Source organism: Leptodactylus fuscus, chromosome 6 (genome assembly GCF_031893055.1).
Source record: "Leptodactylus fuscus isolate aLepFus1 chromosome 6, aLepFus1.hap2, whole genome shotgun sequence".
Taxonomy (NCBI): domain Eukaryota; kingdom Metazoa; phylum Chordata; class Amphibia; order Anura; family Leptodactylidae; genus Leptodactylus; species Leptodactylus fuscus.
In genome coordinates, this window is record NC_134270.1 from 150,931,880 (window position 1) to 150,949,809 (window position 17,930).

General features: G+C 44.4%; 1 protein-coding gene across 1 annotated transcript in view; it reads right to left on the reverse strand.

Annotated features, from left to right (window-relative positions):
• Positions 1-16,320, reverse strand: part of SNTA1 (syntrophin alpha 1) — a 39,918-nt gene extending 23,598 nt beyond the window's left edge. Inside the window, exons 1-2 of the mRNA XM_075277566.1 lie at positions 16,024-16,320; positions 794-979 (exon numbers count right to left, since the gene is read on the reverse strand). Of these exons, the coding sequence (XP_075133667.1) occupies positions 794-979; positions 16,024-16,279 (442 nt within the window). The 5' untranslated portion in view covers positions 16,280-16,320. The remainder of the gene's footprint in view (positions 1-793; positions 980-16,023) is intronic.
• Positions 16,321-17,930: the final 1,610 nt, after the last annotated feature.

The window sequence follows — 17,930 nt, forward strand, 5'->3', positions numbered from 1 at the left end:
ATCCGAACAGGTGGATTTTGTTGTAGATCCTCTGGAAAGTAGCATTTGCTGCCAGGCCATGGACCCACAGAGGGGCACAAAAGTCCCTTTGCCACGTAAAATAAACCTCTATGGTAAATGGCGCAAAGTGGGGGGGTTCCCATTACAGATTTTGCATTTAGGTCCAGGAGCCTCACATTTTAATATTTAGCAAACTACCTAGTTTCTTATATAAAGCATTATGTCGCTGAGATTATATCTAGAGAGGAAGTCATCTGGACCCCTATCCTCTCCCCTGGGCCCCGTCTCCTTTACTGTCCCTGCAGAGCCCCTATCACTACTCACCATGCTCACAAATCTAACTGGGTCCTAGTCTAAGGCAAAAGCAAGTCAGCAGGCTATTGAGAGGGCCACAGGGCCACGTTGAGAGGAAGGTAATATTTGCATTAATGTGTATAGCGGGCCCCAGCATGAATGCTACAGGTGGGCCCTATTCACGCCAGTCTGACACTGTATCTTCCCATGTATAAATCCGGGTCCCAGCACTTTGCGTTTCAGTTCTGAGCCTCCCACGTTCCCCTCCCATCATCCCAGGAATGTGCAAGTTCTCTTAACAGCTGTGAGGGAATCATCAGAGTCAGGAGGAATTCCTGGCCACAACATAGCAGCGGGGGGAGTAAAACTACAACCAAATATCCAATTCTCACGCCGCTTTAAATATCTCTTCTTATTTCTACCCATTGCACCCATTTCTTAGCATTGTCCCTATTCCCACAATCATTGCCTTGGGCCCATGGACTGAATGGACACTTACCTTCCAGCACCACCTCTCTGCCGGTCTTCTTGAGAGCTTGGACGGCATCATCATGGGTGGCTTCAGATAAGTCGGCTCCATTCACAGACAGGATGGCATCGCCCACGTAAAGAGCACCTGTCAAGTCAGCAGCCAGGCCCTTGAATATCTTGGAGATGAGAATTGGCATCTTATTTTCCCGGCCACCTGCATTACAAAATGAGATAATTATTCCATAAGTAAGATGTGTCTTACACAACGTAGCCTGATTTGTTATTCAGATGTGTATCATGTGTCACCCGTGTATCGGGTAGGTTGGGCAATGTTGCATGTTGATAGAGTCATTATGAGGGTGAAGCAAAGGGCAGATCTCCACCTTCACACCTTGTTATGTGATATAATAGGGAATGGTTAATCCCTAATATATTATTTTTACACACAGGATTTTCATCGACATGAACGTTGAGTCAAATGCTGAATTTGTTAGACCTGAAATACCCATAAGCCATGTATATTATAATTAGAAGCTCTCATAGCTATGGGGACATTATAGTATGGGATGTTACTTATGCAATTCCCTATGGAGTTTCTGGCTTAGGAAACGCATATTCACATACTCATTTAGGACCGCCATCAACTAACTAGAGTGGAAAGTGACTGCAAAGAGTCTCGAGAGCCCAGTATGTCCATGAATTATATGATCAGCTGAATTTACTTTAGTAGGTATCGGGCAATGCCTCAAATTCATATCGCCATCCAAATGTGGCAGAAGCATCAGTGATGTCATCAGATAAGGGTCACAGTATCTACTCGGTGCACTTGTGATGTCACTGATGCCATTGTAGAAGGGGTGAAGGCCAAGCTTTCTGGGTAACAACTAGGGATGAGCGAACCAAATCAGATGAAACCAGATTCTCAAAAAGTCTCCCACTTTTCTCCCAATATTTTGTCCCCCCACACAATATTATTATACTCTGAGTTCTCCTCAGACCCCAGAGTATAATAAATGGAGTTGAGTAACTACAACAAACAGTTCTATTCACCTTACTGCTTTCGGGCGTCCGATGGTTCCCTGGCATCCTCTTCAGCCTCTGGCTGATTTCATGACACTGGGTCAAACTGTCGTGATGTCATCAAACCCCACCTAAAGCCTATGATTGGGCCTAGGTGGTGACCTAAGGGAGCATGACGTCATTCGAAGGCTTTAAGACGCCAGTTAAGGATGCAGGAGGGTCCGCCAGGGACCACAAGGATGATCAGGTCATCAGGAAGTGATGTGTGGGGGTCCGACACCCGCACCCTGCACAGATCAGCTGGTCAGCTAGCGTCTGGTTGTCGGAAGTTACAGCAGTGAATGGGCAGTGTGTGCAGGCTCTCCTATGTAATGCTTAGCGATGGATCTGGAGTAGTGTGGCACCGCTCCTGTAGATTTGGGGCCACAACAGTCAGAAACTCTGCCGCCCCTGTCCATAGACTGTATCTTGAATTACACCACCGCCCATTGCAAAGAATAAGAATAATCTGCAATACCAGACCCGACCCATGAACCACAGAGGTGCTGTTTTTGTTAAAAAGTAGTCTGTTTTTGTATTCCTATGGGATCCTCTAGGTTGAAACCTGTTGAACTTGAAAAACGACAGTATTCTGCTTTAACCCTATGTCTACGCTGGCAGATGTAGATCAGTATTTTATAGGGTTATATTTTTTTGTCTTTAGTCTTTTTTAACCAGTCGCTAAATATTCCACTTAAAGTAAGAAGAGGATTTGTACACAATACCCAGGGCAGAGCCAGAGCTAAATATATCCATGTAGGCAAAAGTCCCTTAAAAGGCTGTAACTGCCCTCCTGAAAAATGCAGAGCAAATTAAAGATATTTGATAGGAAAGCATTTTTTCTATATTAATATTTAAGGACGCCATTAATATTTAAGACACTAAAGGCACAAAGACACATAGTATGCCCAGATTTACATCGGCCTGGATTCTGGCTGACATTTATTAGGCATGTCACAAGTATCACAGCACAATGGCGCTTACACCGACAAACCACTTACACTGCAGATCTCACAGTCACGTTTAGTATGACAAGCGGCTCTGCAGAGCAAATGACTTCCGAGGCATGTCACTGCCATTTAAGAGCAGCTGACCTCTGGAAATGTCAGGCTCAGTAGTTCACCGTGGTCTCAGATCCAGAGAAATGCTTTTCCTATGTTGTTAGGGTCTTTCACTTTAAGGCAGCTACGGGGGGTCCACATCCCAGTCGGTACCCTTCAAAAAAACTTATTGCACATTCTGGGTTTTGCACATGAATTCCAAAATTTCTTATTTGTTATTTTCAATTTAGGCCAGATTAGTGGAGTATATCATCCGAGGGGCGTAACTTGAGCGGGTGCAGAGGGTGCAGTTGCACTGGGGCCCAGGAGCCTTAGGGGGCCCCATAAGCACTGGCATCAGTATTGAGGTGGCAGCTTCCATCTGGCCCATAAGCCAAGGAGACCCACAGATCCCCTCACCACACTAAGGTGGATTATTCTCCTTAATACCCGTAACCATCACTATCAAGAATTTGCTGTAGGGATAAGGTAGGACAAAAGATTGCATCGGGGCCCACAAAGCTATCGTCACGCCACTGTATCATCCCTACAAGCTGGGGTAGATTTCATTGCAGGCACACATAGCAGAAGAGCTATGGGCCCACATCCCGGTCGGTGCCGCTAAAGGGGGAGTGGCAGCGGCAGGGGGCAGGAACAAGGATTGGTAATAAGGGCCGCGGCACTGAGAGTATTGTTGGGCGAATCTCGTGAGAATCATCTCCCAAGGTTCATATTAGTGATGTAACCTTTCAAGTATTGCATCCTCCTATGGAACGAACAACTATATATATATTCCCGCAGTAATGTTAGACCTTGTTCCTCCGCCTGCCAGTATGTCTGGGTTGTGGCTGGCACAGTTATGGGTTCAAGGGTCGAAGCGTTTTGGTGGCATGACCTATCTAGTAAGAGAATGGGCATATGTAATTTTGCATGTAAAATGCATCACATATCATCTCCCTCTGAGATAAATTTGCATCGTGTCTAAGGACCCCAGCCCAGGAAAATACCAAAGGATAGCCCAAAGGACCCAGGCACATACATGATCTGTATACATGGAGGTGGGCTCCTAGAATCAATCAAGTATGTTTAAGCGGTGTTGGGGCGGAGGGGGCGACTTATGAAACCTTTGCGCTGGGCCCACCTCTGTATAGGGTTAACATTATAACGTGGACCAACCCCATGAAATATCAGTCTGGCTGACTATCTGTAAGAAAGGACTGAACCATAGAGTAACGGAAGGGTCAGGACAATTATTTTTTTGTCACAGTCGCTCCCTCCATCACCCCTCACTCTCTCTTTTGCGCTGTCAGTCTCACGCTCTCTATATATGTATATGACAAGGATGACCTATTTTACGGTAAGAACATTTCCTGCTTCCATCCATATTTCTCGTAGTGTGTAAAACACGGTAATCGAGCATAAAAACGGACAATGAAAAGCTTTCTGGATGCAGCGCCCATTACACCCCAACTGAATGACCCCAGAATTATCTTATTAACTCTTTACTACAGTTATCTCTTATTAGTAGATATTATGTACAGGACACTAAAGCTCCAATTGGGAAAAATTATTGGGAAATTGCATAGTGCCGGGGGCAAACAGTCTCAGTGCCCAAAAGAGGTGTCTCAGCATGTACCATAACCAATAACACTCCCCTCCCTACAACATCACCTCTACATGTAGGGGCTGTTCACATGTATCACTGAATTTGAGTCGAAATCTGCCTCAAAATGTGCCTCAAATTCCAACCTGAAATCTGCCTTCCGTTCATTTGAATGGTAGGCAGTAGCTGATTTTTCATGGAAAAAATAAGGTGGAATTCTCTTGACAACTCCCTCTGAAATGATTGGCTAATGGAAAATACACATTTCCAATCGGTATGGAATTTGACATGGAATTGGATGTGGAATTTGGCTCCGCCTAAAATTCAGCATCAAAATCCTCTTCAAATTTAGTGTCAAAGTCCTCATCGGTTTCTAAAGCAGAAATTTTCTGCTTGACAAGATCAGTGTGAAATTTCTACATGTCAACAGGTCCTTAGGCCGAGGCCCCACGTTGCAAAAATCCCTGCGTTTTACATTAACTGCAAAGTGGATGGGATTGTGGCTATTAGTAGTAGCAGTAGATAGAGTAACTGGGTACACTGAGCACCCTTGAAATAGAGAAACCCGATTTCATTGTGGCAGGCACTGTCTACTACAGGGACCCCGAGCATTGAAACCCCTGGGACGTGCAATAGGAGGTGGGAAGATTGATATACAGATGTAGCAGAGACAACCTGAACTTTTGCAATTGGTTAAACTGCTGCAGAATGAAAGTTATTGGAAAAACATTTAGCATTTACTTTTCATTGGTTTTTGTTGTCTTCTGTGATAAGATATCGCACTGCAGAAGTTTAACCAGTTGCAGAAGTTCAGGTTAACTCTGCTATATATGTACATAGAGGAATATACCAAAATAATTTGTCGATTTCTAGGGGCAGCAAGGTGAAGATAAAGACAGGTTTGGGTAGGGGTCATCTTGTTCTATCAGATTTACCACAAAACTGGCATGGGTTATACCTGAAGTCTATGCCAGAGCCCAGAGGCAACAGGTTTATTAAAGGAAAAAACCCCACAAAGATCCACTGATGTGGCTACCACAGCAATGGATGGGAGACAATGCAGTCTGCTCCTAGTCAAGTAAGGGTCGGTTCACACTAGCTTATGTTTTCCATCCAAAAGGAGTCCGCATGAGGACCCCCCTGGACGGAATACAAGCTCAACTGCAAGCGCTGTGCAGTTAAAGCGCATGGACCCCATAGACTATAATGGGGTTCGTGTACTTTAACTGCACAGTGCTAATGCATCAGTGCCCTAATATAAGAATAGCTTCAGCGCCATCCGTCATATAGTGGTGGCACCAGGGAATTGCAGCTCTACTCCTACTTAAAGAGGACATCTCACTACGGAGATGTGCGGTATTATATACCGCCAGAAAGCTGAATTCAACCCAAGAGCACAGTAAATTGAAGAGTACTGTTGAGGGGGCGTTCCTCACTGCCCAGCGACGACACTAGGCTGTAAGGCCCGCCCTTCTGACAGTGGAGAGCTATCGGTGCCAAAATTAACGACATCTATATCTCCAGCACTGAGGCGCATGCCGACAGAGAGCTTTCTAGCGGTATATATTATTTGTCTTCCTTAAATAGGAGCATAGCTGTTTACGTGTCCCATCCATAGCTACTGGTACCTGAAGGCAGCCAGGTCAGGGGACATGTGTGGGGTACGGGGGTATTGGACCCCAACAGATTAGTATTAATAATGTATTTGGGGCTGGAAAAACCCTTTCAGACGCCAAACCCTACCACTAATTCTGGCAGATCTGCCGCCAGCGCTCTCAACAACGAACCACAATTAATAAATAGGTTTGAGCCGAACTTGAGATTTCAGGATTGATTTTACAATCTGATTTCCAATCATCTTCCAGCTGATCTTGATCGTGAAATTTGCTCGATTGCCGATTGAAATCCGATCTTTTCCGATCCCGATCACTCAACCCTAGTCAATGCTTCTCTATGGGAAAAGTCACTTTTAGGGTTCAGCCGAGATTTCAAAATTCGATTTCTGATCATTTTCCAGACAATCCCGATTGTGAAATTTTCTCGATCACCGATCAGGATCCGATCTTTTCTGATCCTGATCGCTCAACCCTATTACTAAACCTTCCCCATAGTTTTTTTTTTTTTCGTGGGGAGGTTAAATTTAATGTATCTTGTACTTTATTGACATCTCTGCTTTTGCTATGCTTAGGAGTCCAGTGGGCGGTCCTATTTACTGCTATCACCATTTAGCAAACATTCACATTCACTTATCATAAGCCCTTCACCAAAATAGCAAATGACCCCTTGAGTCCTGTACTGTACGGTCCACAGGTACAGGTCATACTATAATTCCCATAAATCTAATAATTTTGTAGATTTTTTATACTTTTTATGTTTTGCTTATTATATTAATACATTATTAGACTGTTTTTCTATTCTGTATTATTATTTCACAATCTTGATACATTTTCCAGTTCTGTATGTTGTATGTAATGTATTTTGTTGTGTATTTTATACTCTATAATCCAGCCCGCAGCTATCTGGCTGGTCGCTCTCTAGAGCTATGGCGAATTTCTCCTGTCTTGAAGTGATCATATATTATAGATGTCACAGGCCCGGGAATACTTTGGTCCTGGGAGGGACTCCTGCCCTCTTGAAGCATGCCTCAGAACCATTTAGAAGGACAGCGACAGACTTCAACTAAATTCGACATGCAAGCTTGTGCTATTTTGGGCACAGTAGTTCTGTGACAGGCTGAAGAGAGCGGCCAGATTGACAGAAGCTCACAGTGGTGGAGAATACAACTGGTATAAACACGCCCGGGGTTACTGCTCACAATCTCATGGCAGACGTGACATTGTGTACACATTTTAGTCGCCATAATGGTGGCTCCTTGATGATAAAATCTCACGTTGTGGTTGTGACATCCTCCATCTTTAATGATCGCCATCTCCCGCAGTGTAATAACACCTTCACACACAAGCAATGGGTTTGGTGACCACAACAGATATGTGTTTGTCTCCTGCCTGAAAGAATGACTCAGTGTTAACAGGAATTTTCATGGAACATTCTGTTAAGTTCTCTGATTTTGAGGAGGATATTCACATGACTGAGCCTTTTTGATAGTCTGCAAAAAATATAACATGTCCTATTTTTCTCCATTTTCATGGATCGCTCAATATAATGATGATGGATAATGGATCGGCAAAAAGGGGGCGTACTTGGGTGCAGAACATGGACATTTATCTGCTATGTTATTGTGTTGAATGCTGCTTTTCCTTGCAGGTGTAAAGTTTAAGGCAGGGCCATGGTGGCGCCTAAGGTTTGGTTCACATCTGTGTTCAGTATTCCGTTCAAGGAGTCCACTTGGGGACCCCACCATACGGAAAACCTATACGCATTAAAAAGCGGTTAGCTAAGAAACCACACAGACCCCTAAATGGGGTCCGTGTGGTTTCCACATGAAACATGTGGAGAGGAAAGCGATACCTCTAGTACTTTTATCTCCACATGATTCGTGCGGACACCGAGCAGAAACCACACGGACCCCATTATAGTCTATGGGGCCGTGTGGTTTATTAGCTAACTGCCAGATTGGAATAGGGAAGGAATTTTTCCACTGAAATGGGGCAATTGGCATGAGCCTCATGGGGTTTTTTGCCTTCCCCTGGATCAACACTGTAGGGATTGTAGGGTTATAGGTTGGACTTGATGGACTGATGTCTTTATCCAACCTCATCTACTATGTAACTGCTGTTTATTGTATTTAGGTTTGCATTTGGGGGGGGGGGGTCCCCAAGTGCACCCCGAACAGAACATCGAACTCAGATGTGAACTGGGCCTAACTGTTGTAGTATGGGAAGATTTTGCAGCAATTCCCATGTTGTGATGTTTAGATTACATCATAGCTAGGGCGCTCTCTCTGTGTGTGTATATATATATATATATATATATATATATATATATATATATATATATATATATATATACAGTCCTATGAAAAAGTTTGGGCACCCCTATTAATCTTAATCATTTTTAGTTCTAAATATTTTGGTGTTTGCAACAGCCATTTCAGTTTGATATATCTAATAACTGATGGACACAGTAATATTTCAGGATTGAAATGAGGTTTATTGTACTAACAGAAAATGTGCAATATGCATTAAACCAAAATTTGACCGGTGCAAAAGTATGGGCACCTCAACAGAAAAGTGACATTAATATTTAGTAGATCCTCCTTTTGCAAAGATAACATCCTCTAGTCGCTTCCTGTAGCTTTTAATCAGTTCCTGGATCCTGGATAAAGGTATTTTGGACAAACAATTCAAGTTCAGTTAAGTTAGATGGTCGCCGAGCATGGACAGCCCGCTTCAAATCATCCCACAGATGTTCAATGATATTCAGGTCTGGGGACTGGGATGGCCATTCCAGAACATTGTAATTGTTCCTCTGCATGAATGCCTGAGGATTTGGAGCGGTGTTTTGGATCATTGTCTTGCTGAAATATCCATCCCCGGCGTAACTTCAACTTCGTCACTGATTCTTGAACATTATTCTCAAGAATCTGCTGATACTGAGTGGAATCCATGCGACCCTCAACTTTAACAAGATTCCCGGTGCCAGCATTGACCACACAGCCCCAAAGCATGATGGAACCTCCACCAAATTTTACAGTGGGTAGCAAGTGTTTTTCTTGGAATGCTGTTTCTTTTTGGACACCATGCATAACGCCTTTTTTTATAACCAAACAACTCAATCTTTGTTTCCAAAATGAAGTTGGCTTCTCCAAATGTGCTTTTGCATACCTCAGGCAACTCTATTTGTGGCGTACGTGCAGAAACGGCTTCTTTCTCATCACTCTCCCATACAGCTTCTCCTTGTGCAAAGTGCGCTGTATTGTTACCGATGCACAGTGACACCATCTGCAGCAAGATGATGCTGCAGCTCTTTGGAGGTGGTCTGTGGATTGTCCTTGACTGTTCTCACCATTCTTCTTCTCTGCCTTTCTGATATTTTTCTTGGCCTGCCACTTCTGGGCTTAACAAGAACTGTCCCTGTGGTCTTCCATTTCCTTACTATGTTCCTCACAGTGGAAACTGACAGGTTAAATCTCTGAGACAACTTTTTGTATCCTTCCCCTGAACAACTATGTTGAACAATCTTTGTTTTCAGATCATTTGAGAGCGGGCTGTCCATGTTCGGCGACCATCAAACTTAACTGAACTTGAATTGTTTTGTAGAAAGAAATGGTCCAAAATACCTTCATCCAGGATCCAGGAACTGATTAAAAGCTACAGGAAGCGACTAGAGGCTGTTATCTTTGCAAAAGGAGGATCTACTAAATATTAATTTCACTTTTCTGTTGAGGTGCCCATACTTTTGCACCAGTCAAATTTTGGTTTAATGCATATTGCGCATTTTCTGTTAGTACAATAAACCTCATTTCAATCCTGAAATATTACTGTGTCCATCAGTTATTAGATATATCAAAGTGAAATGGCTGCTGCAAACACCAAAATATTTAGAACTAAAAATGATTAAGATTAATAGGGGTGCCCAAACTTTTTCATAGGACTGTATATATATATATAGAGTCGCCTTCGCACTTTCACAAAGATTTAGGCGTCCAGCCCCATGATGTTACTGTCTGGCCTGTGTGATTCCAGAAAACAGCATATGGCGTCACAAAATACCAGAGGCCTGAGTCGCTTGAGCGCAAGTGGGAGCGATGCTTATGAAGACAGGTAACTTGGAATTTCTGTATATGAAGCACTGTGACGTTTTGTGTATGCTTGCTGTGTACTTCAGACTACAGTCAAGCTCAGTAAAATTTTGGCTCCGATATTGGAACATCTGGTGCTTTCTCACTGTCACGACTACACTACAGCACCAATGCGGGGGACATAGCTGAAGCACTATATGGAGGCAATGCCTTATGCTGGCTGTTTGGCTATCAGCTATCTTGCCCGACTTTGCCATACACATTTACTACTTCTGCTAAGTGGTGCCTGTATACCGAACTTCAAGAGGGAAGAAAGCCATGGCAGAAGCTTATCTGCCCAAGAACAAAAGGATCAGGCAGTAGAAACCCAAATGCCCAATACTTATATTCCCTGAATGTGCCGTCAGGAGGCCTCCATACTCATCAGATGTCCAGCCAGTCGTGTTGTAGTCAGCCGGTTTGGCTGATACAAATATAATGTCTGGGGGCGGTTTTAGATCTTCTAATCTAAGACAGATTCCCTGGAATTAAAAAACCCTGCATACTTAATCCTTGTCTCCCAAGTGGTGGATGTCAATGGAACATGATGAATATTGATCTCTAGAAGCAGAATACATTTCAGTGGTGCAGAAATGACAAAACTTCTGCAAATTGTGACCACAACTTCTTACCATTGACAAGCTGCATGGCTGTTGGGATACTGAGGTTTGCTATGTGACTGATAAATCCTCAGATAGCCGGCACTCCGCGGACTAAAATATTCAACTTTATTCATCCAAACAGTGAAAAACTGCAGCATCACAGACGACTACATAGCGTCCTCTGCTACATTTCTGACTCACCAAGAGTCTTTAGCCATTGCTATATGACCACCTGAATATTACTCATACCTCTGGGGGCACAGGACTTCTAGAGGGGTGAAGGCCAATCTCTCCATCTCCTCTCTAATGTAACCTAAGGTAGGTGACCATTGACCACCAAATACTGTGTCCTAGAGATGGTCTAAACCACAAGTGCTGTTATTATATTCTGGGGTCTCTTCAGACTCCAGAGTTTAGTAAATGGAGACCTAATGGAGGTGCAGAAACACTGACACTCACCTTCCCTCGCCTCCCCTGAGTTACCTTGTAGTCCTTTTCAGTCCTCTTTTGGCCCTTTCCAGCCTCCTGTCCGACATCATTGGCCCCTGAGGACCCCTGAGGCTGAATCTCACGTGGGGCATGTTCACAGTATGATGTTTTGAGAACCCAGAGACTCAAGAGTATAATAGTGAGTTATAGGTGGTGACCCCAAAAATTTGGAGTTCAGCCGAACCAAAAATTTTTCTAAAATTCATAACGGAACTTGGCTTGTTTTGACCCAGTTCCTCTCTAATGTGTCCCTACCCAAGACGGGTCACAACCCCCTGTTTACCTGGGGTTAATATTGTTCTATTGACCGACCGTTGTTGGACTGTTGTGCCATGTTCTGAAGTACCGTGTTATCTTTTGGTGATGTAATGTGTTGGCTGACGTCTTCTTTTAATGTAGAAGTAGAAAGAGAACTGTGGTTACACCTGAGTGTTCAGTCATCTAGATATGTCTATCCTAACATAAAATAAGGGCGCACTATATGGACCATGTTTTCTTTTTCTACCACCAGTCTTCTGTGTTTCTATGTGTTGTACCATAGGGGAAGTTATTTGGTACATACCATGGTATGACCCTGCACTGGCTGCTGTATGACATTTACGTTACGTCATCGTGAGGACTGATTATATTCACGTAGTTCAGAGTTCCAGCCGTGTGTGGTTTCTGTCCAGTCTCTGTCATCCCAGAGAGCAGCCTAGCACATCATGAAGCACCAGGGAACTGAGTCCATGAGTGCAAGCGGGAGTGTCACCTGGGGGAACAGAAGCGTCACCTGTCACCGCTGCTCTGAAGTTCTGTTCTGCTTTCTAGACCAGTAAAATACGGTTTCCAGTATACGAGTTGTTGGCTGGTTCTTTTCTACACGACTACTCTTCATCACCAGCCTGTGCAGATATTACACACTTATAGAGATGAGCGAGTACTGTTCGGATCAGCCGATCCGAACAGCACGCTCGCATAGAAATGAATGGACGTAGCCGGCACGCGGGGGGTTAAGCGGCTGGTCGCCGTCAAAGCGGAAGTACCAGGTGCATCCATTCATTTCTATGGAGCGTGCTGTTCGGATCAGCTGATCCGAACAGTACTCGCTCATCTCTACACACTTACAATCCTAAAGACAGCAGCAGGTACACTGTCTACCAATACGTATTTGGCCACCTGTGGTAGAATAGAAAATAATATTTATTCCTACTCAATAGTTGGTAGACCCCAGCAGATGCTTCCTTACAGATGGTATTGAGCGACACAATACTCCCGGATGCCTGGTGAAACTCCTGGTGTATGTGAGCCATCGGTTGGGTGCGGTTTCTCTGGCCAGCACTTGTCGGTCTCTATCTCCCAGTTTCGGGGGTCTGCCGACTCGGGGCACATTCCGACAATCACACCTTCAACATCATAATCACATAGGCCACTGTCGATTTTGGGTAATTCAGTTCGCTTGCTATGTCCCTTAAGGTTCGACCATTTCTGTGGTACCCCACAATTACCCCTTTCTCGAAATCGGACAACTCTGCACTTGGTGGCATCTTGCATGTGACTAATGCCAATGCTGTTTCCTATTTAATGGTGGAAGGCGTGACATACATCACAACCGCAGATATCTTCCTTTGCATGGGTGTCCAAATACTTATTGGTAGACAGTGTATACAAGATTATACTTCATAATATTTAACTATAATATTTTTCAGCCTTCCATAAATGCAGAAGTTATTACGCCACGGTGCTGCCTAACCCTACAAGGATTAACTCTCACACTGCTGTGGTAATGTAAGAAGAAGCAACCGATCTTCATCCAATAGGTCTCTGAAATGAAAAGGGCTAAATGTGGGTTCCTAATTTGTACCCAGCACTACAGTATTCAGAGCATACGGCCGGCCTCTTGGAATAATGCTATCACTGGGGTACCCTCAAGGATACGGCATGCCAAGTAATGGAGGAGGAGGAGGAGGGAGTGCTGCTGAACATGAGAAGAGCGACCAGTTTTTTAGCAATCACAGCGCCACACCTCCCAAGATACCCAATATCACAGTGTGGGAAGTTCCCTGACCAACCAGAAAGACAGAGAGCACTTCTCCCCAGCACAGAGTGATCTAATAGAGAAGACCAAATGCCACCTCTGTGACTTTTACATGTATGGTAACCACAGCTATGAAAGTCACGACTCTCTCTATTGTCTACAAACTGCGATTGTGACGGGAACAGCTGACAGTGAACGACCTTACTTGTCATTCTGTCACCGTCACCTTGAGAGCTGGTTAGTAAGTGCACCAGCCAAGTATGTAATAGTCGTGTTTATCGGAGTTAAGATCGCCCCCTCCACTCCAAAAACAGCAACAGATTTATCAAGAAGCATAGCCCTTTCTCCACCCTTCCCCTTGGGAGGCCTTATAAACAGCAGCCTTGTGATAGTGACTGGACGGCTCCTCGCAGTGCAGGAATGTGCTCTTAATGTTCTACTTTCTGTCTTTATTTATTCATAGGCTTTGCCCCAGGAGAAAACTTTACTCCATAAGCTGGGCATACATGGCACAATACTTCAGTCTGGTAGGATAGTCATGACGAGAGCTACAAACCATGGACCGGCTTTGATACGAAGAAAAAATCTCCATACGATGATACAATTCTTCACTTGTGGCCGTCCACATTAGTAAAAAGGATCGGGCATATTGAATTTTAACGCTTGATCTTTTTGTTCTCAGGAGAGATAAGTGTCTGACTTCCCATCACTCCCCTCTCCTTTTTAGGAACACAAGCAATCCACAAACCTAGTGTGCATGTCTGGGGAGGGGGGATTCGTAGGGGTACGGCCTGGATAGGGGTCAGTGAGGCCGCCAACCTGCTGAGGATATAAGAATGAAAAGCTATCCATTGTCAGAGCTAGAGATGGGCCAACTTCCCAAGGTTTGCTCGAGTCCCTGATTTATTTCACATCGAACAAGTTTGGTCTAAATCGGAAGTGAGATTATTATATTCCGGGGTCTCTTCAGACCCCAAAATATAATAGGTGGAGGCCCGGGGGAGGTGTAAAAAATATTTATACTTCTCTTCCGTCACCTCTCTTGTGCCTACTCGCAGACTCTCCCAGTCTCCTTAATGATGTCATACACTCGGAGGCCTGTGATTGGTAACCCTTAGGTGCGTGACATCATCAGGAGATAGAAAGCCTAAAACACGTAAGACAAGGTGGCATAAATGTTTTTAAATTTTTACACCTCCTCTGGGCCTCCACTCTGGGGTCTGAATATACAGTAATGTTGCGAAGGCCATTTTAGTTCATCCGAGAAGAATCTCCAGTTATCTGAACAATTTGGGATATTCGGATCAAACCCAGTTTGTAAAGAAGCGGTTCGTCATTCCCTAGCTTTTCGGAATATATCAGTGTGATTGTCTAACAACAATCTTTTTATTACTTTTATGATCTGTCTGGCCAATGTGACCCAATAGCTTATGGAATCCGCATTCTTGGATGAAAAACAGGACAAAAACATGTTGTGCCTCTATAGAGTGATCTGTAGTGAGTGATAATAATGTGTCCTGTAAACAGACACCAACTTGGCAAATTTTCACCCCATACACATTACAGAAAAGTTGCCAAAACCAGCTTATTTGGCAGGACCAACTCCCCTGACAACACACGCATGCTTGGCTTTGTCGAGTATGCATGTGTATGGGGCAGTTAGATGGAATAGCTGTCAGATGAACGGATATTTGGCGGACAGTTTATTAGCACCTTGTAATTTATCAATTCTATTGCAGTCTTTGCCAGATTTTAGAAAAAGAACACAGCAGGACTGTCTTGTATGTCCTCAGTAGAGTAGGCACAATGGGGCAAATGTATTATTATTTTACGCCAATTTTCTGTAGTAAAAACATCAAAAACCTCAGATTCGCAACCATTTAAGTTATCGCAACTGCATGTTTTTGCTCTGCCCATGCCATTTTCCCAAAAAGGGGGTTTGGTGAGAGCGTGCTGGGGGCAGGGAAAGAAAATTGTCGTAAATGATGCTGGCAATCTATGCCAGGGTGCGAGAGTGCACCTTTTTTTTGAGGAGGCATGCGTCTCGGAATAGTTGGCGCAGAGGATATGCAACGCCAGTCTTCATAAATCTTGGCCAATGGAATTCGTAACATATATATATATATATATATATATATATATATATATATATAGTATTCCAGTATTCATCCCCCGACCGACTGCAGCCAGTATGTTATATTAGCACTGGCGTCCTCACATCGGCTCACTTCTATAAAATGTCTCTGCTCTAAAGTTAAGTCTAATAAAAGTCTGGATGTCTTGGGACACGAGCTGTCATGAGACGCGTACAGTACACATGCAGATTTTGGAGCAATCCGACTACTATTCCTTATTGGGACAATCCTCTGATCTGTCAATTTACACACAGGTATATCTGTTCAGAACAGGAACAATATTTAAAGGGTATTTATATCTATTTCCAGAAAGCAGCCCCCCTTATAGATCATACTGGGGTCTTTTCAGCAATCTCCTCACATTTCACAATTATACGAGTGGGACCAAACCTTTTCGATCTGATTGTTTCGGATATTGTCTTGTATATATCGCATTGTTGCAGATAAGTTAACGCAACAATATTTCCATTTTATTTCTGAAATGTCACCGAAATCAATAGATGAGATAGACTTAAGACTTAGGAGACAGTTCCTAACTACAGTCCATGCATCCAAGTGACAGATGGCACTTACCCTTGATGCTGACGCCCAATCCCCCCGCGTCCTGCTTGACGACCCTCACTGTCCGGCGCAGGTTGATAATTGATTCCGGGACTCCCCCTGTGGATTCGCCCCCATTTACTGCTCTCTCCTCTGGGGCCCCAGGCTCTGGCTCTGGAGTGAAGCTCAGAGTCTCTTCTCCAAGCAGTAGAAGTATCCTGAGCCATCGTTCCCCAGCACTTCTGAGCTCCAGCAGCCCACTTCTGTGAGCCCTGGCAGGGGACGCCATGGTCACTGTGCCCGGAGAAGACTGCTGGAAGAAGAGAAGCAGGAGGGAAACCTCTCCTGCTTGGGAGAGGGGAGGGAGGGGGGACATGAGGAAGACCTCCCCGGCTGGTGCTACACATTGCTGGAACCGCCCTGCTATCCTCCCATACCCAAATACTGCCACCCACACCCACACACACACTGACAGTGCTGGAGTTGACTTCTTATTCAGCCAGTTTTCTTATTCGCATGTGACGCTGGTATCTTTATTCTGTTTCTTAGTCACATAAACTATCAGTCGTGAAGGAGAATAAAGACAAAAAGTGGATCAAAAAACACAACCTGGCACCGGGCACAGAATGGGCAACGAGCCGGCTACGGCGTCTCCTATATTTATCCGGGTTACTATTTTCAGACCACTATTTTTGCACTTCTGCTGTACAGAACGCAGAGATATCCATAGTGCTTTAATGTGGCATCAAACTGGGCAGACAGGATATAATCGGTGGTAAGGGGCTTTTTCCGTGCCAGTCGCCTGGTGTAAATTTCCAGCATCACACCAAATCTGGGGCACCTAGCAAGCCCACGCCACCCCTCTCTTTCAAGAAAGTGGCCTGGGCGGTGCAAAAACACCAGTTATAAAAATTTATGTCGCATCTAACACCTAAAAAGTTACAAACTTGAGCCAGAAAGCAATAGAATGATAATAAATCTGCCCCCCTGTGCACCGATTTAATACCGTGCCTACTTGCGACAAGACGCCTTCATAGAATTCAGCTGCGCGCAGCCTTGCCCACGTTGCTTCTGTGTGAGCAAACTGGCATCAATATGGGCGATGGCTATTTTTAGCTGTTCAGCTCATTAACTGGTGTTTTCAAAGAGTTAATTGAGTTTGGGATAAAAATATTTTTTAAAAAGTACAAAAAACCCCAAAGAGAACTATTTCCAACCCCAGGAAAGGGTTAAATGACCTTGGTCCGCTGACTCCTCGCTATACATACACATGAAGGAGAACCCTGCATAGAATACTGATGATGTCAGCCAGGCCCAAAGAGCCTGAGAGACTGGAAACTGACATCGAAGGGGGCAATAAGGATATCGGGGAGGGGGATTTATGAAAACTGGACCCACGTAGTGAGATGCAGTTGAAAACCGCCGTGGAAAAAACGCAGCTAAAACATTTTCGATTTTTTTTTTCTGTGTTTTCCTCCATACTTTTCATCCTGTCTGAAACATATGTATACGGAAAACGTTTGCGAAATAAACACGCTGTGGTTTTCGAAAACGTAACTTTTCCACAGCGTTTTGCCGCAGTTTGTGGACGAGATGAAATAAAATGTCATTCCCATTCCTGGTACTGTAAGGCCGGGTTCACACGATGTATTTTGGCACTTAATGTGGCACGTAGATGCCGCGGGATCTTTTGCGGGCCGTATACGCTTCCATTGTTTTCAATGGGAGCCGGTACCGTATACATACCTCCCAACCGTCCCGATTTCCGCGGGACAGTCACGATTTGGGTGACATGTCCCGTGGTCCCGGTTGGAGGGAGGAATGTCCCGATTTCAACTCAGATCTGCGTCCAGTGGATCTGAGTTGAACACATATGCGGCTGAAGCAAGGAGCTGACACAGGTCAGCTCCTCGCTTCGCCGCTGCCCGCCTCTCTCCCTG